Here is a 17433-nt window from a genome sequence, read left to right as displayed (position 1 = left end):
GTCTATAGGCTTGGACAGTTGTAGATTTGTTTTTGAGGCCTTCTGAAACCTGGATATATAGGACATAATATGCTTTCCTCCCACTAAACTAGTGTTGATCTTTTACAAATCCACAACTGGTGACAGATTCATAAAGCCCCCAATTTTTTTTGGAAGGGGTAAAGGGAGGAAAGAAGGAAGGAATGTGACATTCCTCTCCCACCAAACAAACAAATCTACCAGAGGTGAAATTGACATTCCCCTAGAATGGGAGAAAGCAAAAGAAATATGTTGCTAGTATTTGAAATGTCCTCTTCTATAATTTTTCCTAATTGACCAACTTGCTGTTCTGGAATTCCTGATGAATTGAGACCATAGGTGTCTCTGTCTTGAAAGCCGTTGTCCATCCAGATTTTCACTGCTCTTGAATTGCAGTAAGTAAATCAATTCAAACACAGATGTGAGAATATGCTTTTATGTCTCTGAGATTCTGGGCCAAAAGTATCTACCTCTTTATGGAAAATTAACAAGTCTGAGAAACCAGATTTTAAAATTACCCCCAAATTTTCAGTGTTCAAATAAAAAAAAATTAGCCCCTCACAACTGATTCAAACTGGGATCTGATTATTTCACCCAATTTTAAACCCAGATTTAACACAACCAGGAATCTGCCATTTTTCATACATCTCCTGGATATGCCCCGCCACCCCCTCTCTCAGCCAAAGCACCTTAAAAGTAAGTACTCATTCTAAAAAGGAGAATGGTATATAGACTGAGTACAGAATAAGTGAGAGCAATAAAGTTAGGATTTTTTTAAAAGGAGAAATCATTTGACCTTGGTCTTGACCTTGATTGGTATCCTTTTAGTTGTGATGCCCCTGGGTTTTTTGCTCTTGTACATACTTATAGAGGGGGCTAGGAGCAACAGTTGAGTTAGTGGAATGGCTCCCATTACTTGTTCTTCCTCTAAGATTCCCATAGGCCTGGGTTGGATGGGAACTTTGGTCACCAGGCCTTCTCTGAGAATCTTGTCTCTGATGACGTAGGTGGTCGTGCTCACGAGTGTAGGATCCCCCTGTCTGTGGGTATCTCTGCTGATCTCTTTGCTGATTCTGGGCCTCTTGTTGTCTCTGCCCTTCGCGGGCTTGTCTGTTCTGGGTGTGACATGAACTCTCTTCTTCCTCATGGGTTTGCCTGTCCCTCAGATGACGACTTTGTTCATTATCACTGGCCTGCCGATCTTGTCTGTCCCAGGTCTGATGATACCTCTTGTTGTCTTGGGTTTGCCGGTTCTGTGTTTGCCTGTCCTGTATCTGATGACTTTGCTCATTACCGCAGGTCTGTCTCTCATGCCTCTGAGAAGAGGTTCCCTGTTCCTTGTGACCCTGTCTATCTCTGGTCTGATGACTCTCTTCCTCTTCATATGTTTGCTGGTGGTATCTCTGATAGCTTGGCTTTTCTACATGGGTCTGTCTCTCACGCCTCTGAGAAGAGGTTCCCTGCTCCTCGTGACCCTGTCTATCTCTGGTTTGATGACTCTCTTCCTCTTCATATGTTTGCTGGTGGTATCTTTGATGGTTTGGCTTTTCTTCATTCCTTTGTCTGTCTTGTGACTGTCCTCCAGTCTGTTGACCACCACTCTGTTGCCAGTCTCTCCCTTTGTGGCAGAGAGACCTTTCTTGCTGGAACTGGGAATACAACTTATGTTGACGGCGTTCAGACTCCCTTTCTGGTTGCCACAGCCCTTCTTGAAAGTGGCCCTGCCTGTCTTCCCCAGAGAGATACCCCTGGCTTCTATTCAGCCCCTGCCTTTCCTGTCCTGCTCTTCTGCTATCTTGGAAGTGACGATTTTGCCCCTGTATCTCAGAATATCCATAACCAGAGTCCAAACCTCGCCTGCCTGTTTGACCATAGCTCGATTCTTGTCCAAACTCCTCATGCTGGCCATAGTGAGAATCCAGTCCTCGCCTTCCTGACTGGTCATATTGAGTATCCAGTCCTCGCCTTCCTGATTGGCCATAGTGTGTGTCTAGACCTTGTCTATCTGTCTGACCACAACCTGATTCTTGTCCAAATCTCTCATACTGGCCATAGTGGGAGTCCAGTCCTTGCCTTTCTGACTGACCACGTTGAGTGTCCAGTCCTTGCCTTCCTGACTGGCCATAATGAGTGTCTAGACTTTGTCTATGTGTCTGACCGCAACCTGATTCTTGTCCAGACTCCTCTGATTGGCCATAGTGGGAGTCCAGTCCTTGCCTTCCTGACTGGCCATGTTGAATATCCAGTCCTCGCCTTCCTGACTGGCCATAGTGTGTGTCTAGACCTTGTCTATCTGTCTGACCACGACCTGATTCTTGTCCAAACTCATCTGACTGGCCATAGTGAGAGTCTAGTCCTTGCCTTTCTGACTGACCACACTGAGTATCTAGTCCTCGCCTTCCTGACTGGCCATAGTGAGAGTCCAGTCCTTGCCCCCCTAAATGGCCATAGTGAGAGTCTAGTCTTTGTCTGCCTGTCTGACCACAGCTAGATTCCTGTTCTGATCTCTCAGACTGACCATAGCTAGAGTCCAGGCCTTGTCTCTCTGACTGACCATAGTAATACTTTTGTCCTTGTCTATCTGAATGGCAATTACCAGTGTATAGTCTTTGTCTGCCTGACTGACCACAGCTTGAGTCTTGTCCCAGCCTTTGAGACTGACCATAATGAGAACCACTGTCTTGTTCCCCAGGTTCACCACAGTCAAAGGCCTGACTTTGTCTTTTATTTTGACTTAAGTAAGAGACATGCTTTTGTTTCTCAGACTGGCCACAACTTGATTCCGGTCTTATCCTTCCAGACTGACCAGAGCGAGTATCCTGTCCTTGTCTCTTTGAATTAGTGTCATGTGAATCCTGTCCTAATCTTTCAGACTGATCATAGCGAGAGGTCTTATCTTGTTTCTCAGACTGACCCTGGCGAGAATGCTGGTCTTGTTTCTCAGACCGACCTTGGCGAGAATGCTGGTCTTGTCTCCCAGATTGGCCACAATGAGAACGCTGGTCTTGTCTCTCATACTGACCATAGTGGGAATCCTCATCTTGTCCTTCATACTGACCATAGCAGGAATCTTCATCTTTTCCCTCATACTGACCATAGTGAGAGTCATTATCTTGTCCCTCATCCTGACCATACCGGGAATGCTGCCTTTGTTCCTTCTGCCTCTGTTTTTGTTGCTTGTCTGTGCCCTCCTCTGGAAGATGATGGTCCTGGGTTCTCTCTCTTCCTCGTTCTTGGTGGGCCCCATCTTTGTCTCTACATAAGTTTTTACTCTGAATTTGATAACAGGATTGACACAACTTGAACACCAGCAAAAGAAATTCATTAAAGTCTACATATCCATCACGGTCCCGATCTAAGAGCTGCAAGATGGTATCAACGGTATCAGGGTCGTGTGGTCTCTGTGAGGAAATAAAACAAAAAACAAATTTTAATCATTTGCTCTTTACTTCCTCAGCCTGGAAATTCTGTGGTTTGCTTCAAGTCTTTTAGGGCAGAGAAGGGAATAAGTCTTTATAGAGCATCTACTGTATGCTAGGCACTAGGTGACGTGCTTTTTACAAATATTATCTCATGACCTTGTGAAGTAGATTCTCTTATTACCCCCATTTTCCGGTTTATGAAACTGAGGCAAACAGACATTAAATACCTTGCCCAAGGTCACAAGACCGATAAGTATCTGAAGCTGGATTTGAACTGAGGTCTGCAAGAGCCCAGGCCCAGTGCTCTGTGCACTCTGGCGCCACCCAGCTGCTTCTTCTAAAGACCCTATCCCTTGCTAGTCTTGCACAGATGGTGAATAGACACATTTAAAAGCACCCCCATTTCATAATTAATAATTATAATTATAATAATAATTAATTTAAATAAAATGGATTTGAATAATAGATCTGGAGGTGGAAGGGGCCCCAGTAGTCAACTAGTCCATTTGACACCTGAAAAAGCTGAGACCCAGAGAAGTTAAACAAATTTCATACAGATAGTAAGCTGATATTTGAAGCCACGTCTGCTGACTTTACAGTTGGTTTTCTTTCCGCTGTACCATGCTGTTTCCTTGAGAAAGTAATCTCATGACACCAATAAAAGACAAAGAGCAAGAAGAGGCCTCCTGGCATAGTATGGAAAGAATGCTGGATTTGGAGTCTGAGGACCTGAGTTCCAATCCTGCTTCTATTACTTACGTAGATGACAACATGTAATCTACTCAGTTTCTTAATCTGTAAAATCAGACTGTTGGACCAGATGACCTCCAAGGCCCCTTTCAGGTCTAAATCTGTGATTCTGTGGGATTCTGTTGAGCCAATCTCGCTTTGTAAGAAGAAAGGCCTTCTTACTTGGAGGTCTGATTCTCTTGCAGGTCGCTGCGCATTGCAGGGGCATGGCCTTACTGGAAGAGACCCGGGCAAATGCTTTGGGATCAGGCCACACCTGACTGAAAAGATTCTTTCCATTTTGTCTTCTCCCAGGGCCCAGGGCCTCCCGGGAGCACTATCTTACCCGAAGGATCTCCTTGAACTCCTCCAGGAGAAGCTGCTTCAATTCTTTCTTGCACAGGGATGTGCAGTCATCATTCTTATCGGCATACTCGTGGAATACTTTAATCACGGTGAAGATGCTGTTCAGGAGCTGGGACATTTTTGCCAGTTCAGAGGAACCTGGAAGCAGACGTGAGAAGAGGTGGGTGATTCAGACGGACACCAGAAGAGGTTTCTAGCATAAAACTATTTCCTGCTAGAGAGAGGAAAAGCCAGGGAGTTGAGAGTGGTTATTGGGAGACTTTCATAGGGAGGCACCGGAGAGCTTATTAAGTGGGAAACATAAGCAGCTTTCTGAATGCAAACCTTTGGAAATGGAAGTTAATATTCTTGTTTCTGTTGCTGCTGCTGCTGCCATTCTGGCATCAAACTGAAACTCCTTTGGTATTTTAAATCCCTTCACAACCTGGTTTTAAATTACTTTCTTTTTTAAATAATTTTTTTAATTTTAAACTTAAATACAAAATGAGAAAAGAAAAAAAATTGCCATGTAAACAACCGTAAGAGAAAATTCATTATAAAACAATAAATTTCCATTTCAAGAAAACCTATATAATAAATACTATGCATTGTTTTTAAAGCTGCCCAGCTCTTCTTTGCTTCCATGTTGGTTTTCTTTTGTTCTCTGCTGTGTACTTTTTACTTTATATTATCTCCCCTCCCTCCCCTCTAAAGAAAGCTACAATTAATTGTGGATCGAACTTACTTTCTCAGTTTTGTTATATATTTCTCCCCTTCATATGCTCTGAGATCCAGCCAAACTGGCCTTCTTCCTGTTCCTTACACCCAAGAATCCATGTCCAGCCTCCATGCCTTTACACAGGCTGTTCCTCAAGCCTGGGATGCTCTCTCTCCTTACCCCTACCTCTTAAAATCCCTAGCTTCATTCAAAGCTCAGCTTTGTTACTTTCTACAAGGGGCCTTTTTTGGTTCCCTCCAACTGCTTGTGCCTTCCTCTAAAATTACCTTATTACTTTGGACTTACCTTGGGAATTTGTAGCTTTATAATTTACTTTATAAATTATTTTGCAAATTACTTTGTAATTTATCACAAATATAGTTTGTGTGACCCTGGGCAAGTCACTTAACCACTGTCTGCTTCAGGTTTATCAACTGTAAAATGTGTGTAGTTTGTATATATTGTATATATTGTTCTCAATTGTCAACTCTTTGAACATCTCTGGTGGCAAACACAGTGCCTGGCACGTTTGTTTGTCAGTCATGTCTGACTTTTCTTGACCCCATTTGGGATTTTGTTGGCAAAGATACTAGAGTGATTTGCCATTTCCTTCTCCAGTTCAATTTACAGATGAGGAAACTGAGGCACTGGGTTAAGTGACTTGCCCAGGGTCACACAGTTAGTAAGTGTCTGAGGCCAAATTTGAACCCAGGAAGATGAGTTTTCCTGACTTCAGGTGCAGCACTCTACCCACTGTGCCACCTAGCTGTTCCATTTGGCACATAGTAGGCACTTAATAAACATTTGCTAATTGATTATAATTATCAACAACAATGATAGCAATAAATTCCATTGCTAAGGAAAAATACCAAAGTGGAAACACAGACAAATTCAACTGTATTAAAAAAGAAGGCACATTCAAATACATAGAAGTAAAGTTAGGCTGTTGGAACTTCTTGGAATCCGGACTCAAATTAAATTTTCTCCTAACCAGGAGCTGAATAGCCTGTGTGACTTTCATAGCACCATAGTTACTACTGAAGAATAAACTGGATTTCCAAATAGCTTCAATAGTCATTTACTAAGAGCAGCAGCAAAGCGCTAGAGTCCTGGAGTGAATTGAAGTGCTTTCTCTATATTTACAACGAGGATCAACATTTCCTGGAGATCCACAATCCAAGCAAGGCTTTGGCCCTGGTGAATGCCCTCAGTATGTGTGTATCCACTTCTAATCTCTGCACAGCAAAACTGTTCTTTGATTCTGGGATCCTGCTCATCTACCATTAGGACCAAGTTTTCCAGAATTCCTCAAACCAATCACTTACACAAAGACAAGATTACTCCGTAATCTCTGCAGAACCTGGCGACATCAGCTACAATCTCTGAGAAAAGAAAGCAACCACGGCCACAATGAAAAGGAAGTCACAGGTTATTTAAGACTGCTAAGCTACATAGACATTCAGCATGAAGGATCATGGGAAGCAATTTGGAGCATGGCAGGTGGCATCTTTTGCCTTGCTTACCTGTTAACTGGGAACAAGTAGAAGGTGTATAAGCTGGCGGAGGACACCAGAGAACTGGGATTCTGGCCTTTTTATAGGGGTTTTAATTGTCCTACTAGAGCATCCTGAAGAGGAGACACCCACCTGTTGATGGAGCCTGATTCATTCCCAACCCTGCCCAGCTCCACGTCACTTGGCAAAAAATGGGATTTGTTTGCCTTCTCACTTGCTCATTAACCTGTTTGTCATTAGAATGGGTGACAATCCTAAAGTCCCAGCCCCATCTAATTAGGAGAATTATGTGGTGGTTCATGAAAAAGTCCAGGTACCTCTGAATGCAATGATTTACCTTTAAGGTCATACTTGGCACATCATAGTTGTGGTTCAGTCATTTCAGTCGTGTCTGACTCTTCATGACCCCATTTAGGGTTTTCTTGGCAGAGATACTGGAGTGGTTTGCCATTTCCTTCTCCAGCTCATTTTACAGATGAAGAAATGGAGGCAAACAGGGTTAAGTGACTTGCCCAGGGTCACACAGCTAGGAAGTGCCTGAGGAAGTGAGGTCTTCCTGACTCCAGGTATGGTGCTCTGTCTACTGCACCATCTAGCTGCCCAGCACATCCCATTGGCAGGGGCCTTGGACAAAATGGGCAAAAACTGATACGGGTACATTTTAAAATTTTAATGGAATGGGATCCAACGACAGTATCCATTGAGTCAGAAGAAGATCGCCTCGGGCAAATGGTTCAGCTGTGCTAGTGGCTGATGGTGGTCAACAGTGAAAATGGCAGCCGACAGAGTGCTAGGCCTAAAGTCAAGAAGACTCGAGCTCAAATCTTGCGTCAGATACTTACTAGCTATGTGACCCTGAGTAAGTTACTTGACCTTTATTTGCTTCAATTTCCTCAGCCTTAAGATGGGGATTATGACAGCCCCTATTCTGCTGGGTTATTGTAAGGATAAAGTGAGATAATATTTGTAAAGCACTCAGCACAGTGTCTAGAAAGTAGCAGGTATTATATAAAAACTAGCTATTAATATTATTATTATTAATAATAATATGACAAATCTGGTCTTTCTTGAATTATTCTTTTATTACAGCACTTTTAGGTTTTCATTTGCTTCTCACACAATCCTGGTAGGTAAGTACTCTTGTTACTATCATGTAGTCATTTAAGTCATATCTGACTTTTTGTGACCCCATTTGGGATTTTCTTGGCAAAGATACTGGAGCATTTTGTCATTTCCTTCTCCAGTTCAATTTACAGATGAGGAAACTGAGGCAAACAGGGTGATGTGACTTGCCCAGGGTCACACAGCTAGTAAGTGTCTGAGGCTGGATTTGAACTCAGGAAGATGAGTCTTCCTGACTTCTGGCCTGGTGCTCTGTGCACTATGGCTGCCACCTAGGTAAGTACTACAGGTGTTATGATCCTCATTTTCCAGATGAGGGAAATGAAGCTCCATGAGGTTAAATAAAGGAAAAAGGAAGGAAACAAACATTTATTGAAAGCTTACTATGTGCCAGGCATTGTGTTAGGTGTTAGGAAAAAGGAGACAGTTCCTGACCTCCAGGAACTTCCATTCTGATGGCTGAAGTCAGCACACCAAAGGAAAGAGTAAGAGCACAGGAGTTGGAGGGTGGGGAGGGAAGGAGCCCTTGGAGGCCAGGGAAGTAGAGCACAGGGTCAGGAGGGGAGCAAAGGCAGGCTCATCTGGGGCCTTCTGCCAAATGACTTGGTCCTGGTTAACGGTTAGTGTTAAAGGGGAGGTTTAATTCAGTGGTATGACTAAAGTAATACTATGAATAGAGTGAAACCAGGGCATGGGTCAATGTTGAAGGGAAATTTATGGATGACATTTAAGCTGCCCCCCACTGATATTCCTGAGAAATTGAGTTTCAACATGAAAGTCAGAAATGGGGGACACTAACACTATTTCTGTTGATTATGAGCTGTGGAAACTACCAGAAAGAAGCCCAGGGCTCCTGTCTTCCCAAAGCCCTACCCAGACGCCAGTGAATGCAGTACTTATCAAAACCCTGCACACAGAAGGACCCCAAGAATACCTGCTTATAAAAGTCTGCTTCTGTCTAAGTCTGAAGTGGTTAGTCCTTTCCTCCACCAAAAGACAACTTTGTGACCTTCTCTGCGTATGCGGAGAGAGACATGACTCCTGATTGGCTGGGAGAATGTGGAGTGCAAAGTGGCATACCTGCCAGAGAGGATGGAGAGAAGGAGGGTGGGAGGGAGAGAGAGACAGAGACAGAGAGAAAAACACTGAGAGGGAGAGACAGAGAGAGAGAGAATGAGAGAGAGAGACAGAGAGAATGAGAGAGAGAGACAGAGAGAGATAGAGACAGAGAGAGAGATTGAGACAGAGAGAGAGGGAGAGAGTGATTGAGAGAGAAAGAGAGAGAGCAAGAGAGAGAGAGAGAGAGAGAGAGAGAGAGAGAGAGAGCAAGGGGGGGAAGGAGAGAGAGGGGGGAGGGAGGGAGAGGGAGATGGAGATGGAGAGACAGAGACAGAGGTTGAGAGACAAGATGTGGACTTTAGAATGTAGGACTGGAGTTCTGGAAGTATAGACATTTAGGGAAGCTGGTCCTCAACACATTCCTTGCCTTTAAGTGCCTACATCTCTAGAGAGTGTTGAAAGCAGACTCCTCACTTCAGTGGAATTTTTCTCTCTTGGTTTGAGCTGAGATATCCTCTCGTTCCTGTCTAGAGAGTTCATTTATTCTAATGTATTCTCTTGCAAAATCTAATCTATACAAATTCTCTGTTTTCTAGTTTCTACTTTCTTTGATAAAGAAGTTGGTCTTTTGGATAACTAGTGTTTAGTGGTAAGGGACCATGCTAAAGACTACTTTTGAAAGTAATTAGGGAAGCAACTTTCATTCTGAGCCCAGACTCACACGCTTGGACTAGAGATACTGACGGATGGACATAATTCTAGCCTGATTCCCCTTTTGGGGACTGGAGGAGAGATTGCTCAACCTTGACAGTATTGGACCCTACTTGACCTCACATCCTGCTAGGTTTTACGGTTCCTTCTACTCTTTGTAGGTGGGCCACTTGTGAGGCACACACACACATTTAGTCATGCACATGTTACACTTGTTTGTTGAATGAATGAAACAGATAACTGCTGTGTGGTATTTGAGAATATTTTACCTTGTTCAAAATTTCAAAGATTCATGTCTGGTGCCTGAAATACATGAAGCTGCAGTGATATGTTACCACCTTTAGTTCAATTCAATTAAAAATGTTTAATAAAAATGATGTAGCCAGGCATGGTGGCACGCAATAATGCAGATGCCCAGGAAGGCTGAGGCTGGTGGATTGCTTGAGCTTGGGAATTCTGAGCTTCAATGGGTTAAGTTGATCGGTTGTCCACACTAAGTTTGGCACCCACACGGTAAACCTTGAGGAGCAGGGAGCTGGAGGAAGAGTGCCTTCAAATGTGGGGACCAGACTGGCTAAGAAGAGGTGATTCCATCCAGGTCAGAATAAAGCAAGTCAAAGCTTCTATGTCCATCACCAGTGGGATTGCATCCATGAGTGGCCACTGCATTTTTAGCCTGGATGAGATGGAGAGACATAGTCTCAAAAACAAATTAAATGCCTAAGATTTAGGCACTAACTAGATGTTGGGGATATAAAGACATAAGTGAGAAAAATGCCAATCTTCAAGAAACTTACACTTAAACTTTGGTAGGAGGAAAGGGAAGGGGAGGAATATTAATACTTTGGAATAATTTAATTTTTAATCAACGAACATCTGAAAAATTAGAGGGTTGGACTGGAAGGCCTTTATGGACCCTTCTAACTCTGCACCTGTGATCCTTTGATTATTGGGAGTCTACCGTATGACACCACGTGAAGTGCTGCGGGCAATACAGAGATGACTGCCACCACGTAGAGCCCGTGGTTGCTATGGAAGATAATCATTGGCATGGGAACACTCCAGCGACAAGGAATTGAGGGAAAGCTGGAGGGTGGGGCCTAGCCATATACCCAGTCTCGCTGAAAAAACTAGAACAACTGTAGCAAATTGGAATATTCTCAGTCTCAATAAACATATTCCAACTCTGATATTCTGTCCCTTGATTCCTAAACCGTAGACTTGACCTATTACCAGCTACCTCTGGCCTTGATGTGTTCCTTGTCTTGATTTAGGCTCTTCTTGGGCCATCAGTTATCCATTCAATCCCTCAATCAACCATCCTAACGGCCAATCTCTGTTTTCTCTCTGGATGTTTCAAGACCTCTGGTCATAAAGACTTCTGCTTGGTTGCGAGATTCCCTCTCCACTCTCAGACTGCGGCCTGTAGAAGAATGTTTGACACTCCTCTCCCATTCTCCCAATGTGTTAAGCTGCCAGTGTCATGGAGCTCACAGACGGGGTCTGGGTTGTGCCCCTTCACCTTGCAATCTAATTGAGAAAGCAGTCTGTGTACAACAAATACTCTGGCACACTATGCTAAGTGCCAAATAAAGGTGGAGAGAACTTAGCTCTTTTGGTTACTGCTGTAAAGTAGGTCAAAAGTCACTAGATCGATGGGGACCTTTTCAATTTTGTTCTCCAGTTGATTTGTATAACATCCAGGGGCATTTCAGTTGTGTGTTTGTATGGAAAGCAGGAAGATAATGAAAAGAATTTTCTTTCTCTGTGTAGCACAGTTTGGACTCTGGCACCACTCTCTTAGGGCTGACCTCCCTCAGGGTTCTCCTGAAAAAGTTGGGGCTTCCTTTGAGCTCCCCCAATTGTATCTCTCCCATTCCTAGGGGCCCATTGACAGTCATCAAAGTTCCATTTAATTACTTAGCACTGGAGTGACTTTTACAAATGGATATTTATTTCAAAGATATAGTAAGAACAAATGTATAACTATTTTCCCTTGGGGCAAAATCTCCCTATACCCCCTCAGTGGGAGAGGTGTGTGTGTGGGGGAATCAAGTTCACAGTTTAGCTCAATTTCAAAGCCCTGTTGGGTTGGTTTTCACGGAACCTTGATTCTCAGAACGTCCCTGCTGGGATAGTTGACATACCTGGTCTGAATTGCTGGCCTGCTAGATCCCTTTGTCTTGACCTTCCAGTCTAGGTTAGAGACTCAATTCCCTGCACCTAGAATGGAAAAGAATGAAAAAAGAGCCAAAGACTCAGGCCTGTTTCTTGCAGGGATAAGGGGATAAGGGAAGGAGGCCTCAGGCCTTATTCCATTGTGTGAGTGAAACATCATCCTCAGATATAAATGCTGCTAAAAGGCCTCAGGCTTTGTTTGGTCAGGCTATTTTATACAGTTCTGAGGCAGCTAGATGGTACAGAGCATAGAGCACTGGGCTTGCAATCAGGAAGACTCATCTTCATGAGTTCAAATCTGGCCTCAGATCCTTCCTAGCTACGTGACCCTGGGCAAGTCACTTAACCATGTTTGCCTCAGTTTCCTCATCTGTAAAATGATCTGGAGAAGGAAATTACTTCTTCCCAAGTCCATATCTAGCACTCTAACCACTATTCCATAATGCTTCAAAAGAATTGTGTGGTTTCAAAATTTTGAACTGGGGTGACTGGGAGAATGATGATAGAAATTGATAGAAAGAGGCTGATACTAACTACTTTGGAGAAAAAGGTTTATTTCTCTATAGTCACAGCTCCCGTGTTTTCAGCCTTTTGGAATCTTAGCCCTGTAGAATCTCATTGACCTCATGCAACATGCATTCTCTTTCCAAGTTATGATTTTTCCTTTCTTTTTGAAAAATATTTTATTTCCCCCAATTACATGTTAAAATAATTTTTAAACATTTGTTCTTTTTTAAAGCTCTGAGTTCCAAATTCTTTCCCTCTCTCCTCCCTAACCTCTCCCCTCCCTGAGATAGTAAGCAATCAGATATAGGTTATATATGTGCAATCATGTAAAACACTTCTATATTAGTCATTTTGTACAAGAAGATGCCAATAAAAGAAAGAATGAATGGAAGAAAGAAAGTGAAAAACAGCATGCTTCAGTCTGTATTCAAACAGCATTAGTTCTTTCTCTGGAGGCAGATAGTATGCTTCATCATTAGTCCTTTGGGATTTCCTTGGGTCATTGTATTGCTGAGAATAGCTAAGTCGATCACAGTTCTTCATCAAACAATATTGCTGTTACCATGTACAACGTTCTCCTGGTTCTGTTCACTTCACTTTGCATCAGTTCATATGAGTCTTTCCAGGTTTTTCTGAAATCATCCTGCTTATCATTTCTTACAGTACAGTAGTCGTCCATCACAATCATAACAGCTTGTTCAGCCATTCCCCAATTGATGGGCATCCCTTTGATTTCCAGTTCTTAGCCACCACAGAGAGAGCTGCTATAAATGGTTTTGTACAAATAGGTCTTTTTCTCACCCCCTCCCCTTCAGCATCTTTGGTATATAGACCTAGTAATGGTATTGCTGCCATGCACAGTTTTATAGCCCTTTAGGCATAGTTCCAAATTGCTCTCCAGAATGGTTGGATCAGTTCACAATCCCAACAACAGTGCATTAGTGTTAGGATTTTTCTTTTCCACAGTCTTACAACTAGTCCTGAGACTCTGTTCACATTAAGTTTCTCCTGCCTATCTATCCCAGGATTTCTAAAAGTGACTTTTTGGGAGCTGTTCAATTATGTCATCGAATCTTTTAGACTGTTCTTGATTAAGAGCAAACAAAGGCACCAGTGAAAGCTGGCTCTCTGCCCTACTGTCTGAATAGGCAGCTACCAGCTTAACAGGTGCTATCAAAAACATTGCCATCTCCCCTACACTGACATCTTTCTGGACTCCCCCTACAATTCTCTGGTTTGGTTAAATGGGACAGATGTGAAAAAGGCTCCCAATTCCCCATTTTTAGCATAGATTTTAGTCTGAAGTCCAACAATCCTTTTACCTTGATACAAATATGTGTTCACAAATATAGGCACAATACATAAATGTACACATACATGCCCATAAGTAAATGTTTGCATATATGTATATACACGCATATTATATAGATATATAATGTGCATGTGTATATATATATATGCATACATGTATACAAATATACTTTAATATATTATTTCTATATGTATATATGCTTGTGTATATACATATGTGTATATAAATGCATATATGTGTATACACATATGAGTCAAGTCAGAAGAATTGTTGGGATTCATTTTAGAAATTATGCTCTACAGCAATATATGTATATATGTGTGTATTCATATATATATATATATATATAAAATGAACATCCTCCCTTGCTTATATTTTATATATGTATGCATATCCATCCATATGTATATATACAATACATACATGTATATGCACACACGTGTATGTATACACACATGTACATATGTTGTGCAGTTGTTTTAGTCATGTCTGATTTTTTGTGACACCATTTGAATTTTCTTGGTAAAGATAATGGAATGATTTGCCTTTTTCTTCTCTAGTTCACTTTGTACATGAGGGACCGAGGTAAACAGGGTGAAGTGACTTGCCCAGGGTCACACAAGTGTCTGAGACCAGATTTGAACTCAAGAATATGATTCTTCCTGACTTTAGGCCCAGCACTCTATTCACTGTGCTACCTAGCTGCCAATAAATGTGTGTCTATGCATATGAACACACATATACATGTACACACACTACACACATATATACATGCACACACATTATCTGTAATTTCTCACCTGAGTTCCAGTCTCAAGTCTGCTGCGTTGGCCATCTCCAACTTCATGTGTGGTAGATATCTCAAATTCAACATAGCCATAATGGAAGTCATTAGCACCCCCCTCGCCCAAATTTTTTTTTGTTGTTTAGTTGTTTCAATTGTATCTGAGCCTTCATGACCCAATTTGGGGTTTTCTTGGCAAAGGTACTGGAGTGGTTTGCCATTTCTTTCTCCACTGGATCCATTTTGTCAAGTAATCTGAGGTTAAGTGACTGGCCCGGGGTCACACAGCTAGTAGGTGTCTGAGGCTGGATTAGAACTCAGACCTTCTTGACTCCAAGCCTAGTGCTCTATCCACTGAGCCACCAGCTGCTTCCCAAATTTACCCCTCCTCTAAACTTCTCTCTTTCTGTTGAGGGGATCCCTACTTTTGTAGTCATCCAGGTTTGTAACCTCACAGTCTCTTCCTTTCCCCTTGGTCCCCATACCCAATTAACTGCTTAAGCTGGTTCATTTTACCCCTGTCCCCTTCTATCTACTCACAACCCCCATACCCCTCCCCTGCCACCAGTTCAGGGCTGAATCACTTTTCTCCTGGACTACTGCAGTGGCCTCCTGATTTGACTCTGACTCCCAGTCTTTCCTTTATCTCAATCATTTTGCTCATGCCTGCCAAAATAGTCTTCCTAAAGCATATCTAGTCATGTCATTCCCATGCTGAAAAACTTTCAGTGGCCCCCTATTGCCTCTGGTATACAACACCAACACTGTGTCTTGGCATTTAAAATCTTGGCTCAGACTTATTTCATTTTACTCTGCTTCATACACTTTTTATTTATTGTTCCTAAAACTCACCATTACATCTTCTGTCTTCATACCTTTGAATAAGTTGTCTCCCAGCTTAGAGGCAGCTAGATGGCACAGCAGATAAGAGCTCTGGGCCTGGAGTCAGAAAGACCTGATTTAAAATCTAGCTTTAGACACTTCCTAGCTGTGTGACCCTGGGGAAGTCACTTAACCATTGTCTGCCTCAGTTTCCTCAACTGTAAAATAAGTAAATAAGTGTGTGCATAAGTGTGCCTACACACATACATATGTGTATATGTATATATACATGTGGGTGTAGGCACGTACATACATATACATATTTGTGTGTATATACACATACATGTATACTTACTTCCTTTCCATATCTGGAACATTCTTCTTCCTTATCCTCCTTCTGGGCTCAGTTCATGGGCCATCTCCTATGGAGAAAGTCCTTTTGAATTCTCTTTGTTGTTAGTACTTGCTTCCCTCCCCACTCTTGCTCAAATTTTCCCGTGTATACTGATCCTTTTTCCATGTTATATATCCCTAGTAGAATGTAATCTTCTTGAGGGTAGGAATCATTTTCCATTTTGACTTTCTACTGCCAGAGGCGTAGACAGTGCCTTACACATAGTAGGCGCTTAACAAATGCTTATTTTCTTGCCTTGCCCTTCCAGATGGTTTTGGAAAAAGCTTCCGTTTTCGATGGAGTTGAGAGAAGGAATGCGCTCTTTCAAGCATATATGGGAGGCATCGCAATGGAGCAGAAAAAGCCTTTTGACTGGAGTCAAGAGACCCGGGTTTGAGTCCCAGCTCTGTCATTTCCTGGAAGTGTTTGGACACAACACTTGGCCTATCTGGGTCTCAGTTTCCTCATCTACAAATGGAAGCCATTGGACTAGATGATCTCTTAGGCCCTTTCTAGGTCTGACATTTTTTTTTGAGGGGAGAAGGCAGGGCAATTGGGGTTAAGTAACTTGGCCAAGGACACACAGCTAGTAAGTGTGTCAAGTGTCTGAGGCTGGATTTGAACTCAGGTCCTCCCAACTCCAGGGCCAGTGCTCTACTCACTGCCTCACCTAGCTGCCCCTCTAGGTCTGACATTTTGTGACATCTTGTGATTTTTTTTTGAAATGAAGTGTTTACTGAGTGATAGTTCTCTCCTGGCCCTGGACTGCGCCATCCAGGGGGAGATACATAGAAGTCAGCGACGCAACCCTTGCCCTCAAGCTCATAATCTAGATGGGCAATGAGACAAATGTACGTAAAAAGAAAATGATACAAGGGAGTAGCTGATAAATGCCAAGTGTGTGGTACAATCCATGGTAACACAGAGGAGGGAGGGGCACTTCGTCACCCAAAAGGCTTTGGATAAAGCTGTTGTTGGCCATTTTCCTCCTCAGTTTTCCCCTCCAGGAAATAGGGAACGCATTTTAGCAGTTCCTCAAGGTGTGACTCTTGGCAAGTCTAATGAGAATAATAAGAGTCACTACCTCACAGGTTTGTTTTGTCAAATGAGATAATAGATACATAACACCTTGCAAATCATAAACTGTTAGTGAATGTGTACTATTAGGCAGAATTTATAAAGTGCTTTGCAGACATCCAAACCAAAAGACTTAGCTTGCTATTTTCTTGATCAGCATATAGTACTGCGATGAAGAAATTCTCCAAGAGATAGGATTTTACGAGGCTTTGTATTTGCAGGAGCTCAGCTAACACCCAAGCCTTTCAAAGTTTCTTTGTTGCTTTTTTTATATCCAGCATGAAGTTATTTTTTTTAGGAGAGAGTTACTATTTTATTTTAAAAAGGTGTAAATACTTTGTTCATACAATGCATATAAATTATTGCCATCAAGACTAGGAGAATAATCAATCAACCAGAATTCTATCCTGTGAAATTGTTTTCCTTACTCTTCCCTCATTTTATGTATAGAAGAATGCTATGTCTTTTTTTTTGGAAATTTTTTTATTTAATATATTTAGTTTTCAGCATTGATTTTCACAAGAGTTTGAATTACAAATTTTCTCCCCATTTCTACCCTCCCCCTCACTCCAAGATGGTGTATATTCTGGTTGCCCTGTTCCCCAGTCAGTCCTCCCTTCTGTCACCCCACTCCCCTCCCATTCCCTTTTCCCTTCCTTTCTTGTAGGGCAAGATTAATTTCTGCACCCCTTCCCTGTGTATCTTATTTTCTAGTTGCATG

At 42.3% G+C, this 17433-nt stretch overlaps 1 protein-coding gene across 1 annotated transcript; it reads right to left on the bottom strand.

Moving 5' to 3' along the window:
• Positions 1-842: 842 nt before the first annotated feature.
• On the bottom strand, positions 843-4653 carry RPTN (repetin). Its single transcript, XM_036766632.1, has 3 exons — positions 4516-4653; positions 1462-3419; positions 843-1332 (listed from the first exon to the last, which is right to left on the bottom strand). The coding sequence occupies exons 1-3, from the start codon at positions 4651-4653 to the stop codon at positions 843-845; spliced, it is 2586 nt and encodes an 861-aa protein (XP_036622527.1).
• Positions 4654-17433: the final 12780 nt, after the last annotated feature.

The sequence above is a fragment of the Trichosurus vulpecula genome, chromosome 7 (assembly GCF_011100635.1).
Source record: "Trichosurus vulpecula isolate mTriVul1 chromosome 7, mTriVul1.pri, whole genome shotgun sequence".
NCBI classification, from domain to species: domain Eukaryota; kingdom Metazoa; phylum Chordata; class Mammalia; order Diprotodontia; family Phalangeridae; genus Trichosurus; species Trichosurus vulpecula.
The sequence above is the reverse complement of the archived record's forward strand: the minus strand, read 5'-3'. Positions and strand labels throughout refer to the sequence as shown.